Source organism: Mytilus californianus, unplaced genomic scaffold (genome assembly GCF_021869535.1).
Source record: "Mytilus californianus isolate M0D057914Y unplaced genomic scaffold, xbMytCali1.0.p SCAF_2, whole genome shotgun sequence".
NCBI classification, from domain to species: Eukaryota; Metazoa; Mollusca; class Bivalvia; order Mytilida; family Mytilidae; genus Mytilus; species Mytilus californianus.
Genome location: NW_026262668.1, coordinates 116,498,052 through 116,511,757, shown reverse-complemented (window position 1 = coordinate 116,511,757; position 13,706 = coordinate 116,498,052). Strand labels below are relative to the sequence as shown.

Here is a 13,706-nt window from a genome sequence, read left to right as displayed (position 1 = left end):
TTTGCAATTTTATTCCAGCTATTGTTTGTCTTTTTATTTATTTTCTTTTGATATTGGTATTGTCTGTGCTTTTTAGACTTCAGCTTTGTTATTGTCACCTACAAGTCTTTATTTTTTAAGGCAATGGGTCACATTTAAGAATTAAGTATGTCGTCATCAATTTAACTTACACAGGATCTGTAAAATACTAACATTGATTTATAATACAGGAAACAATCAAATGATATCATAAAAACCAAGAAATTGAAATTCACAAATTACTAAACTTGTAATAACCTTTGACAATCAGACCTAGAAGGTTTTCCACACATCTGATTAATGTTCTGTTGTAAATCTGTCCAAATACAGCTATCCAATGTCTGCAATTAGAAGTAACATAGATAATTCCAATAACTTTTTTAATCTGAAGAAAAATGAAATGTTAGTTCTCAGAGAAATAAATAAATATATCCTTTTATAGATATGGAGGAGTGCTTTTAAATTCTTTAATACAAATAGTTAATTTTGCAATTTAAAATAATCATAGGTGTATATTTTGGATTGGAAAATAATGAGTGCACCCAAGAAACAACTTTTAAAATATTTGGTGAGAATATGTAATAGCTATCTTAAAGCTTCTCTTAAATCATTTTGTTGTTTCTTGGCTGTGCAAGATGTTTCCTCGAAGGAAATGCAAAAATTCAGCTTTTTTCTTCATTTTTACGAAAAGGCACATATTACAACTCAATTTTGATTTCATTGAATCAAAAATCTTAGTGCCTTTCTGTTATATTTTCTGATCTTATGCATTTCCATATTTATGTGCAAATTTCAAACAGCTCTAAAAAAAACTTAATGCCCCTTCCCTTTATTATATATGGTATTGTAGATACCTACATTAGGAAATTATGGAAGTACAGAATCATCATTAAGAAGTAATATGTATACTTACTTTTTGAAACATTCTAATACGTCTCTATATGACCAAGGTGGTTTTCTGTAAACAATATTTAACCTGTAATGGTGAAAAAAAATTATAGTCAAGTGACCTTTACTCACAAGGTTTATTATAAATAACTTTAGAGGAAAAAAAACAAATTCTTAACATTTTGTTCAATATTGTAGTAGAATTTAATCTTCCAAACTAAATACCCTAATTTTTATGAAATGTTTCCAAAATGAAGGAATAGGTAAGAGTTTGTTGGCCACTTAGATAATGTTTGATGTGTATACAAGCATTCTGTAAATGTAAAAGGATTCAGGTTGAAAATAGCAGGAATAATAAGAAGCAACAAATGTACTTCTCTTCAAGTTATGAAAAATATATTTAAAAAATAATTCATCTCCATATATACTGGAAATATCTTTAAATGTCCAGCATAGGAACAAATTGTAATTGACTCATATTTTGAGTTTTTCAGACGCATTGATAAACAGACTATATCTGATAACAGTTTCATATCAACTCATACCCTTACAGTACAAAAGGTACTGGATTTTGAACATGACCTACATATCCTTAAAAAGCAGCTAATACCTTTTTCAGTTTCTAATTGTAAATAGACCAAAACCGGGTCTGGACCTTCATTGCTGCATGTAACTGATTGAGGTTGCATGTATACTGAAGCATGACTGATCATTCCCTTTCACTGAAGGCAAGAGAACTTTGATGAAAATTTACCTTGTACAATAAGTGTTGTAAAATTTCAAACTAATCAACTAACAGGAAGTGGCTGCATGGCAGATGTAAAAATTGCTTACATGCTACAATTTATCATTATCAAGCTGCAGACCAAATATTAAATCATTCTCTACCATACAAGTCAAGAAAACTTTGATGAAAATATTTCTTGTACAATGAAAGTTGTAATAAAATTTCAAATTATCAGCAAACAGGAAGAGGCTGCATGGTAGATATAAAAATTGCTGACATAATACAAATCATCATTATCAAGCTGCAGACCAAATATAAAATCATTCCCTTTCATACAAGCCAAGCCAAGAAAACTTTGATTAAAATGTTCCTTGTACAATGAGTGTTGTAAAAACTATTGGCAAATAGGAAGTGGCTGCATGTCAGATATAAAATTTACTTTCACACTACAACTCATCGTTATTAAGCTGCAGACCAAATATCAAATCATTTCCTTCTAAGAAGCCAAGAAAACTTTGAATAATGTTTTCTACAAAAGGTCTTTCAGTCGGATGAACAGACAGACTGATGGAGTCAAGTGGTTAATAGACCTGCTTTCACCTTCCGCAACACAAGTAAAATGAAGGCAATCATAAACAGCAATTTGAAGAAAGACAACACCATGGCTAAAAGAAAACACTACACAAAAAAAATAACGATTGAACAATAGACAATCCACTATAAACAAAGATTAGCTAGGGTATTACAGAAGATTCAATTGTTCCTGATACCTGTTGTGTGACACCTTTTGAATCCTGTTGATAAATCATAACTGTACCAATCAAAGTAAGCACACCAGCACCAGTTTATCATGACAAGTCAGCATTACATCCAGACTACTGTACTACAACACAACAATGCTGTCCCGACCATCAAACTTTAGTATGACCATCACACTAAACACACAAAACTCTTTAATTGTTTTTAAATGTAGTCCTCACTACAAGTATTTCTTTTATACAGCTAGACAAAAATTTTTATCTCAGTGTTGTTTTCTTAACATTAATCATTCACAACATGTGTCTGTAAACATTAATCATTCACAACATGGGTCTGTAAACATTAATCATTCACAACATGGGTCTGTAAACATTAATCATTCACAACATGGGTCTGTAAACATTAATCATTCCTTTTTGTGCTTCTTCGTTACATTTGTTTGTTTTTATAGTGATTAAGATAACACAATGTTGACTGCTGTACCCCTATTTTTGACATTTTTACCTATTGTGTCTGTTTGTTTTGTTCATGTATCGTTGTCAATATAATGGAATTTGATGCAACTGTCATACAAGTGAGAGGTTTAGCTAGCTATAAAACCAGGTTCAATCCACCATTTTCTACATAAGAAAATGCCTGTACCAAGTCAGGAATATGACAGTTATTATCCATTCGTTTGATGTGTTTGTTTTTTTGATTTTGCCATTTGATTAGGGACTTTCCTTTTTGAATTTTCCTCGGAGCTCAGTATTTTTGTGATTTTACTTTTCACAACATGGGTTTGTAAACATTTATCTTTCACAACATGGGTCTGTAAACATTAATCATTCACAACATGGGTCTGTAAACATTAATCATTCACAACATGGGTCTGTAAACATTAATAATTCACAACATGGGTCTGTAAACATTAATCATTCACAACATGGGTCTGTAAACATTAATCATTTAATCATTCACAACATGGGTCTGTAAACATTAATCATTTAATCATTCACAACATGGGTCTGTAAACATTAATCATTTAATCATTCACAACATGGGTCTGTAAACATTAATCATTAACAACATGTGTCTGTAAACATTAATCATTAACAACATGTGTCTGTAAACATTAATCATTTAATCATTCACAACATGGGTCTGTAAACATTAATCATTAACAACATGTGTCTGTAAGGGTCTGTAAACATTAATCATTAACAACATGTGTCTGTAAGGGTCTGTAAACATTAATCATTAACAACATGTGTCTGTAAACATTAATCATTAACAACATGGGTCTGTAAGGGTCTGTAAACATTAATCATTAACAACATGTGTCTGTAAACATTAATCATTCACAACATGGGTCTGTAAACATTAATCATTAACAACATGGGTCTGTAAACATTAATCATTAACAACATGGGTCTGTAAACATTAATCATTAACAACATGGGTCTGTAAACATTAATCATTCACATCATGGGTCTGTAAACATTAATAATTCACAACATGGGTCTGTAAACATTAATCATTCACAACATGGGTCTGTAAACATTAATCATTCACAACATGGGTCTGTAAACATTAATCATTTAATCATTCACAACATGGGTCTGTAAACATTAATCATTAACAACATGGGTCTGTAAACATTAATCATTCACAACATGGGTCTGTAAACATTAATCATTAACAACATGGGTCTGTACTTTGGTTAGGATTAATATTTACCAGATGTCATCAAACAGTTTCTTCATTTCTCTTTCTAGGATTATAGATAAAGCTTCTTGTATCAAGGACTTCACTTTACAATATACATCATCCAACTGTCAAGGAAATATCATTCTAATAAATATTTAGAGTAAACAAATAAATTCAGAAATTATTCTATAATATCATTAAAGGTCACCCAGTGGCCTAATATTTTGCAAACAGTCCCAAAAATAATTAAAAACATATAAAGTAAAAGAATAAATTACCAAACAAGAAAATTGTATTTGTTTTTTCATATTTGCGGAAATAATTCTGTCATCAAAGAGATAAATTATTATGAAAGTAGTGAGTCATTCAAACACTTTATATTGTATCTGAACACAATCCCACATCACATTTCTGACAAACAAATTTTTCACAAACCTGACTATAACATGATTCTGATGCAGTTTGAGAAAAAATTTCTGCTTTAAAGATCCTATTTCAGTAATTATTACCTACAAAATACCATAATTGTTGACTTTCTGTCATAGCATTCACGTTTGTGTCAGCAAATATCTTGTAAATGCTGACATAAAAATTGCTAGTCTTGAAAAAGCTGCCAGCAGAACACCTTTAAAATTTTGCAAATATCATGTAAATTACATTTGGAGACCATCTTGAAAGGCTATCTATTTAAATCCTGAGCTGGAAAAGTTTGCCCTTTCATTAGGATAATAATCCTATAGATATGTATTTATCTCCAAAGTGAGGTTTAAATTTCAATTCATTCAATCAGCAAACAAAAGGAAAATTCAATCTTAAAATTTTCCACATTTTTTATGATGATATGATTACACACAGAAGACTGACTTACATATTGTGCCTCACTTTCTACATTACTACTAGTCTGCATCACAATCTGTGTTTCTTTTTGCTGTACATTGCTGTCAGGTTTACTTTTCTGTATGTCTAATCAAAATGAAACATGAATTTGTCATTTTTTTCATGAATTAAGTATTGCAGATGAATTTGTATGCAACTCATAGCTGTCAATTGACTCGTATTCTGCGAGAATTTCCCCCTTCACACGGGATTTCAGAAGATGACATGTTTTCACCAGGGCTTCCAAAATTTCCTGAAGACAGCCGGACATTTTTCAAAGAAATATTTTTGACGGTCAATGATCAGCTGGATACTTAAATGTAACTGAGAGGATGCATAAATTGATATATGTGTCTAAATAATTAGTAGTGTTATATGTAATAAAATTATTTATAACTGTTTTGTTTTCTTCATTCTAAAAATAAATAAAATATTATCCTCGGTATTGTGTCATTTTTCTGTGTATCGTTATACAGTAACCATCATTGCATCAATCAGCTTCAGTACCTGACTGTTCTCATGTTTTTGTTTCTGTTTATATAATCTATCTTCTCTCTGTGAGTACTTAACACTTTGTAAATTAAGGCCATCTTATTTGAAACTGTTGATGTTGGCTTTAATTGCAGTACAACTTGATCATCAATACACGTGATACTTTTATTTTTGTGTATTGATTACCTGACCACGTGACTTTTACAACTGATGCGGTATTTATAGATAACATTGAGGAGGCCCAATGAAGGATATTGTTTTAAACCGTGTAAAATCTACTGAACAGTGATAACATTTTTCTTTGTACAATTTCCCAACCAGATTTAGAAAATAAGGAATAAATAAAAACATACTCAGTTGATAAATAATTTAATGAATAACAACATATTTTATGTAAGCATATAACAACAATAAAATATCAGAAGAGCACAATGTTGACAAACACAAGCAATAAATATTACAATGAGCACATTGAAAAGAAGCACAGATCACAGCACAAGATTAGAGTTCATTTAGTCTAATTTAAGATTTTACATTCATGAGCTTGCTAAATGCATTGTTCTGATAAACACAGCGGTTACGAACGGATTGCCATTTGCGGATAGCAGGAACAGGGTCAAAGTCTTTAACATCTACACCTACTAAGCTTATCCTCATAAGTTGATCTAAAGCGTCAATACCTAGACTACACCTTAGTTTTGTCTTGATAATGTTCTGCCTTGAAAAACCCCTTTCACATTTAACACTAGAAACCGGCAAAACACGTGAAATTTCCATTAGCGAAATTGTATTTGGGAACTGGTCTTTTCTTGAAATAATTGCAGTCAACAGATCGGCAAACGAAAGTCCCTTGTAGTTGTTGAAGATCAAATACTTAAGTATGCCCCATTCTATTTGTAGTTCTTCTTGGTTGACTATACTATAATGGTCTCCGAGACACTCTAACTGTTGTTCACCGTAGCGAGGAAGGTCGTCAACACTACAAGGAAAGTTCGACGGTTCAAATACAGAGAATGCTTCGAAAATTTTGTTGTCTGGAAATCAGTCACGAATGTTATCATGTATCAATTGGGCACATTGCACGGCTCTTGTCTTTAGATGAATGTCACGGTTGTTACGTTTAAAGGTGATAGTGTTGAAGCTGTCAGATTGGTCTGTTGATTTTAGAAATTCGGCACATAATGGTCCAAATGAAGGAATCTCGGTTAAGTACTCGGCCTCTATTGCCATAAGAAAAGAGTCAACTAATTGTTTCACGGTGGCATAAGACAAGTCACGTTTTTGAAGTATTTAACACGATGTACAGTGTTAAATAAAATAATATATATCATACTTATTCATTTATAAATATCCTTATTTGAAGAATAACTTTTAAATATCAGGATACTTTTTTAAACTGAATGCTCATTTAAAATAATATCTATAAAGCGTAATTAAATAGGATGTTGTTCCATACACGCTTACATGTTTGACCTCGTTTACCTGATTACCTTTATGTACATTGTTATGCATCATTAATTCTATTGATAAAGACAAGCTAAGGACACCTCATCAAAGGTAACAAACCTTTAATCAGTGAATGATTTATGGCTTCAATATAACTTATTGAAGGGATAATTGTTTGACAGCTTGTTGTTATTTAAATAAAAGAAAACGTGTTTTTTCTACTTTTTATTGATGTACACAAGCTAAAGACCAAGCCGTACATTTATGTACCCAGAGGATTAGACTAACTGAGACACTTCAAAGTATCTGAAATATGCTGCTTCTGTTTTATCAAACCCAATTATGACCGAAATATCTTTGTGAAATAGATTGCCACAATTATAAACTAAAATGCCCAAACGGACATGCCCAAAGCCCCAAACGGACATTTTTATCGATCGATAGTTGGTAAAAATTGAAATGACCGTTTCATGAAAATGCCTTGAATAACAAAATGTGGCACACCAATTCTATTTGACCGTTTGAGGCTGAGAGCAACCGGTCTTTTTATGAAAGTTTCGGTCAAGTCCGGAATATATGACCGTTTTGGAAGCCCTGGTTTTCACCTGTATTTCTGAAAGGTATTGTTTCAGGTATTTAGAAGTCAAATATACTTTCGGTTTTCTCTGCGTTTTTCCTTTGAAAAGGTAAACAATTGAAATTAGAATTTTCTAATTTACTGTGCCAAAAAATTAAAATCATTTTAAATTTATACAACATGTTTATATTTTATAACATATTCCAACTTCTTTTAAGAATGAAACAATATTTGTGATTGGAACACTATCAAATAAATCATACATATTATTGACATTGAAATGCTTCCTACGAATATCGGCAAAGTCAATACAACCAATTAAAACATGTTTAATAGTATACTTGCTGTTGCAAGGTATACATTGTGGTTCATCTTCATTTTTTAGAAGATACTCGTGTGTTATTCTAGTATGACCAATACGGCATCTAGAAATAACACACTGATCTTTTCTGCACATAAAACTATTAAAAGGTTTACCTAATTTACATATAGGTTTAATTTCATGTAATTTTCTATCATCTTTTTTACTTCATTCATTTTTCAATATATTAAAAACATATTCTCTAATATTAGATCTAAAATCGGTATATGGTATATCACAGTTAGATAAAGGGTCATCCAGGGCATTTTTTGCTTCCTGGTCTACAACAGTGTTTCCATGGATTACAACATGACTTGACACCCATAGAAAAGTTATTTAATTATTTCTTTATAAAGAATTTTTAAATTCCTCATTACATATAAAATCTTGAGAATTATCAGGTTTTTAATTTTAGTATGTTGTATAGCTTGTAAGCATGAAAGTGAATCAGAACATATAATAAATTTTGATTTGTCTGAAGAAGCAATAAATTTCAAAGCCAAAATTATTGCCTTTGCTTCAGCAGTAAATATGGATGCGGCAGATGGCAAACAGAGAGTCACAGCTCTGTCTCCAAAGAGTGAATAAAACAATAAAAGGGCATTGCTTAAGAAAGATATTTAATAAATGATGAATATTTATATACTTAACAAATACAAAAGTGAATATTTTTAGGAAACTCAGTGGTACATGTACATGTTATAGTATATACAAAAAACCTCTCAATACTAAAATTGGACCCAGAATACTCAGACCACTCAACAACTCACACCCTCAGTGTTAACAGGCTATCACTGTAGATAACTACTAAGACCACTCAACAACTCACACCCTCAGTGTTAACAGGCTATCACTGTAGATAATTACTCAGACCACTCAACAACTCACACCCTCAGTGTTAACAGGCTATCAGTGTAGATAACTACTAAGACCACTCAACAACTCACACCCTCAGTGTTAACAGGCTATCAGTGTAGATAACTACTAAGACCACTCAATAACTCACACCCTCAGTGTTAACAGGCTATCAGTGTAGATAACTACTAAGACCACTCAACAACTCACACCCTCAGTGTTAACAGGCTATCACTGTAGATAACTACTAAGACCACTCAATAACTCACACCCTCAGTGTTAACAGGCTATCAGTGTAGATAACTACTAAGACCACTCAACGACAAGGTCGATCAAGTTTTAAAGATGTAACAGGAAGATACATCACCTACAGACCTGCCAACTTTTGAAAATCCCCATGGGGGATTTTTAAGGGTTACAATTTTTGCGGTGTTTCTGTGAGCACTGTTTTTTTACTCTTGAAATAGTCTCATATCTCATCTTTTTTCTTATGGTAAACTGATGATGAGCTAATAAGCCTTGATTTTTTTTATTTGCATGATTTGTACTTATTAATTGGCCAAATAACTTAAGAATAGAGAAAAATGGTCCCAAAAATAAAGGATACAAAGTGAAGACTCCCCTTTTCCCCCTCCAAAGACCTTATCTTTGCACCACGACTGAAAAGACCTAAACCTAAATGTCCTAAAGTTAGAAGAATGAAGACAGATCTTGCGTTAGTCTATCAGTATTAATGAGAAAATGGATAAAATTTTTGTTATCTTTTATTTGTGTTCAGAGGCACTCCTACCGACAGAGGCTTATACACAGCAGAAGTGTCGATTTTAAATCAGAAGTGGACAGAAATACGTCTGATTTCAAAAATTTTAACGGATTTCAAGATAACCCATGTTTTCTAATGAGTTCATTCCAGTTTTCGTCTTTCAGTTAATTACAATTCTGTCATGAAACTACGGTAAACGTTGCAAATTGGGATCGTATGATAAATTGATTAAAATTGAAATGCTGACCAACCAATTCTATTTACAAATTAATTAATTTTGAGGATCGTTATGACCCATCAGATAAGCAGATTACCTGTAACAACAAGTTATGACACCTGTTGTGACTGTTGATTAGCCAATATCGGGATTCGGGTTGAGGCATGAAAATCGGGATGATACCGCCAAAATCGGGATAGTTGGCAGGTCTGCACCTACACAGACACATTATTAAAAAAAAAGAAATGTTTTTCTATGTTATCATTTGACCAATATGCAAGAACTCAGTCTTGAGTAAGAAGTATGTACCGGTACACAACCATAAAATGAATAACAATATGCCACAGTAACATGAAATTTACCTTCTGTTGGTCTCTGAGGGTTCACAACTACTTCTAATGTTGGCAATACTGATAAAAGTGTCTACAATTGATAATATTAAAACTAAAATTAGAAATGATTCTATGGTTAAAACATTTATGTGACATTTTTTACTCCAAAACAATAAAATCTTCATCTGAGTTGAGTAATTTGTTTGTTTCTACTTCTGAGTATAACAATTAATCCTGATGAGTTTTTTCTGCGGAGTTGTACTTTATCCTCATACAGCATAGTCCATGTACTTTTATTTCTTTTTAATTTTATTGCATAATATTTCATGGGATAGTTAATGTACATTTATCTTAGACCATCTATATTTACTCAATCATTGAGATTATAAACTAAGTTTGGTCTAGAACTTTTACTCATACAACAATTTTTTAACTCTAATTACTAGCTTCATTCAGTAAATTGTTACATACAGTCATACAGGTAAGGAAAAAATGTGATGAACTTACCTGTTGAGGAAATGCTTTAATGCCCGTTATTACAGATTTATTGCACAAGTTCCTATCATTTGTAAGTAGTATGACCATACAATCTGGATCTGTTATAAATATATAAAACTCAGTCAAATAATATAAAACTTAAAAACTGAGAGGCAATCTATCATAAAATATTATACTTAAGGAAAAATTGTTCTTTGATAATTAAAATTCTTTGTTTTGGCATACAGCTAAAATTCATTATTCAGGAAAAGTATCCCATTGATAATCAGTTTAGAGTTTTCTTGGGTGTCATGCAATAGTCAAAATCAATGATATTTTGAGGTTATTTTGTACTGGTTTGGTTAAGAGCTAACAGTCAGTGTTGAGCATTGACTGTGTGAAATAGTAGCCTCTCAGTCTATTGAGACATAGTACACACTGCTATGGGTCATACACTATCTCTTCAACCAGGGCTACCTTTTTTTGCATAATGAATGCTAAAAACAACATTATTCTATAAATATAGTCTGCTGTCAAAGATCTTAAAGCTTTTTAAATATCTTTTCAATACAAATTACTGTAAGGTCGATTTGTTCATTAAACAATTATTTAAATCATACAAATTTCAAAGCAAAGCATTGTTTTTTTTTATTCTTTACCAGAATACATAAACACAAAACAGATTTATACTATCTCTGTCTTTTCAAAAAGGCAGATGAAAAGTGCTTAAAGTTGTAATTCAATATTACTTGCAATATAGTGGTACAATTTCATGGCAAAATCAAAAAAGAATGTACAAAATTGACATACTTATGTCATGCATATCAAGCAATTACTCCATCCTATCATTCAGTCATTTTTTACAGATAATACTTACGGTCATTTTGAAATTGAACACAGCATTTTATGATGCGGTCGTCATTACATTCTGGTTTAATAACATCACAAGTCATGTTTGCCTGTAAATAAACCATTGTTTAGTATAGGTATTTAAAAGCAATATCACCACTATATAGCAACTCCATACTCACAGGACATTAAAGTTTTTCAACTGAAATCACATGCTTATTGTTAATTAATTTGTATCATTCAACATTTTTCAAATGATTTATTAATACCTCCAACTCAAACAATCTGTTAAAGTTTGTTGTGTAAGAAAATCTGGTCATGTTCTCTTAGGAGAGTAAGCAGTTCCTGTTTCACACCTGGTCATGTGATCCTATGAGAGTAAGCAGTTCCTGTTCCACACCTGGTCAGGTTCTCTTAGGAGAGTAAGCAGTTCATGTTCCACACCTGGTCATGTGATCCTAGGATAGTAATTTCCTGTTCCACACCTGGTCATGTTCTCTTAGGAGAGTAAGCAGTTCCTGTTACAAACCACCTGGGCATGTGATCCTAGAATAGTAATTTCCTGTTCCACACCTGGTCATGCTCTCTTAGGAGAGTAAGCAGTTCCTGTTCCACACCTGGTCATGTGATCCTAGGAGAGTAAGCAGTTCCTGTTCCACACCTGGTCATTGTGATCCTAGGAGAGTAAGCAGTTCCTGTTCCAAACCTGGTCATGTGATCCTAGGAGAGTAAGCAGTTCCTGTTCCACACCTGGTCATGTTCTCTTAGGAGAGTAAGCAGTTCCTGTTCCACACCTGGTCATGTGATCCTAGGAGAGTAAGCAGTTCCTGTTCCATACCTGGTCATGTGATCCTAGGAGAGTAAGCAGTTCCTGTTCCACACCTGGTCATGTGATCCTAGGAGAGCAAGAATTTCCTGTTCCACACCTGGTCATGTGATCCTAGGAGAGTAAGCAGTTCCTGTTACACACCTGGTCATTGTGATCCTAGGAGAGTAAGCAGTTCCTGTTACACACCTGGTCATTGTGATCCTAGGAGAGTAAGCAGTTCCTGTTCCACACCTGGTCATGTGATCCTAGGAGAGTAAGCAGTTCCTGTTCCACACCTGGTCATGTTCTCTTAGGAAGAGTAAGCAGTTCCTGTTCCACACCTGGTCATGTGATCCTAGGAGAGTAAGCAGTTCCTGTTCCATACCTGGTCATGTGATCCTAGGAGAGTAAGCAGTTCCTGTTCCACACCTGGTCATGTGATCCTAGGAGAGCAAGAATTTCCTGTTCCACACCTGGTCATGTGATCCTAGGAGAGTAAGCAGTGTCACTTAAAATCGTCCTAGGTTTTGGGGGTAATGACTCTAAGCACAATCGGCACATGGTAATTGTTTATTTACATTTTCTACATTTTCAAGTGATCAACTTAAAGGAATTTTTGATTGGATGTAGCCAGTTACCACTGTGACCAATAGAAATCATTACCGTGTTGATTCAAAATTCTGACTTAATCTGCCAAGGGTGAAGAGTAGGGGACCTGATTGTAGCCCTTGGCTAGCAAAGATGGATATAAAAAAAAATCCCTAGAAAATCATATCATTTTGTAGATATAATCCAGATGCAGGTTCCCCTCAAATCAATGAAAAGTAGCAAACATTTCATACATCTTCCCATTGCAACATAAAATGGGGAGCTCACAATGGGAAATTTTAATTCAATCTACTTTGTTCTGAAGTTTAGTTCTTAACCGATACTCACTTTCAATTTTCAAATTCAAGTCAAAATATGAGTTCATCTAGTTATATCTATTTATATATAGTTGTTTGTTCATGGTTTACACCGCTTGAAACAAGGTCAAAGGGCATAAACAATGTCATCAAACAATTGGTTCTTACTGTGACGTAATAACATTAGCATGCGACATAGGAAATTAATTGGAACGTGCACTATATTGAAAGTAGTCTATGGTATCCTTATTTTCAGTTCAATTAAATAAATTCTATCAACATAGTTACCAAACTATTAGTGCAAATACTCAGCTTATCTTGGGTTGATAATTGGGCTCTTAACCTAATAAACTGTTGACACAAAGATATGTCTCGCCTGTCGGCATAAAATTAAAAAAAGACAATCTGATGGACAGCAACATTGCTTATTGTAAAGTCACTGGACCGTGATCTTGTGGGCAGGGCCTAGAAATGATCGACAAACTGAGATGTACAGACAGTAATGTAACTTTATAGAAAATATTGTTGTCTATTGTAAGTAGTTCCTTTCAATCTAACTTCAGCAGAAAACTTAACATTGAAAATCGCTAATTAATTCAGTCACTGGACCAAGGCCTAGGGGGCAGGACCATGAAATAGTTGTCAAACTGATACGTACTGACATTAA

At 32.9% G+C, this 13,706-nt stretch overlaps 1 protein-coding gene across 1 annotated transcript in view; it reads right to left on the bottom strand.

Moving 5' to 3' along the window:
* The window catches only part of LOC127730822 (transcriptional protein SWT1-like), a 61,682-nt gene that overhangs the window by 8,452 nt on the left and 39,524 nt on the right, over positions 1-13,706 (bottom strand). Inside the window, exons 10-16 of the mRNA XM_052239414.1 lie at positions 11,355-11,436; positions 10,508-10,596; positions 10,031-10,091; positions 4,950-5,044; positions 4,112-4,206; positions 932-994; positions 277-359 (exon numbers count right to left, since the gene is read on the bottom strand). Of these exons, the coding sequence (XP_052095374.1) occupies positions 277-359; positions 932-994; positions 4,112-4,206; positions 4,950-5,044; positions 10,031-10,091; positions 10,508-10,596; positions 11,355-11,436 (568 nt within the window). The remainder of the gene's footprint in view (positions 1-276; positions 360-931; positions 995-4,111; positions 4,207-4,949; positions 5,045-10,030; positions 10,092-10,507; positions 10,597-11,354; positions 11,437-13,706) is intronic.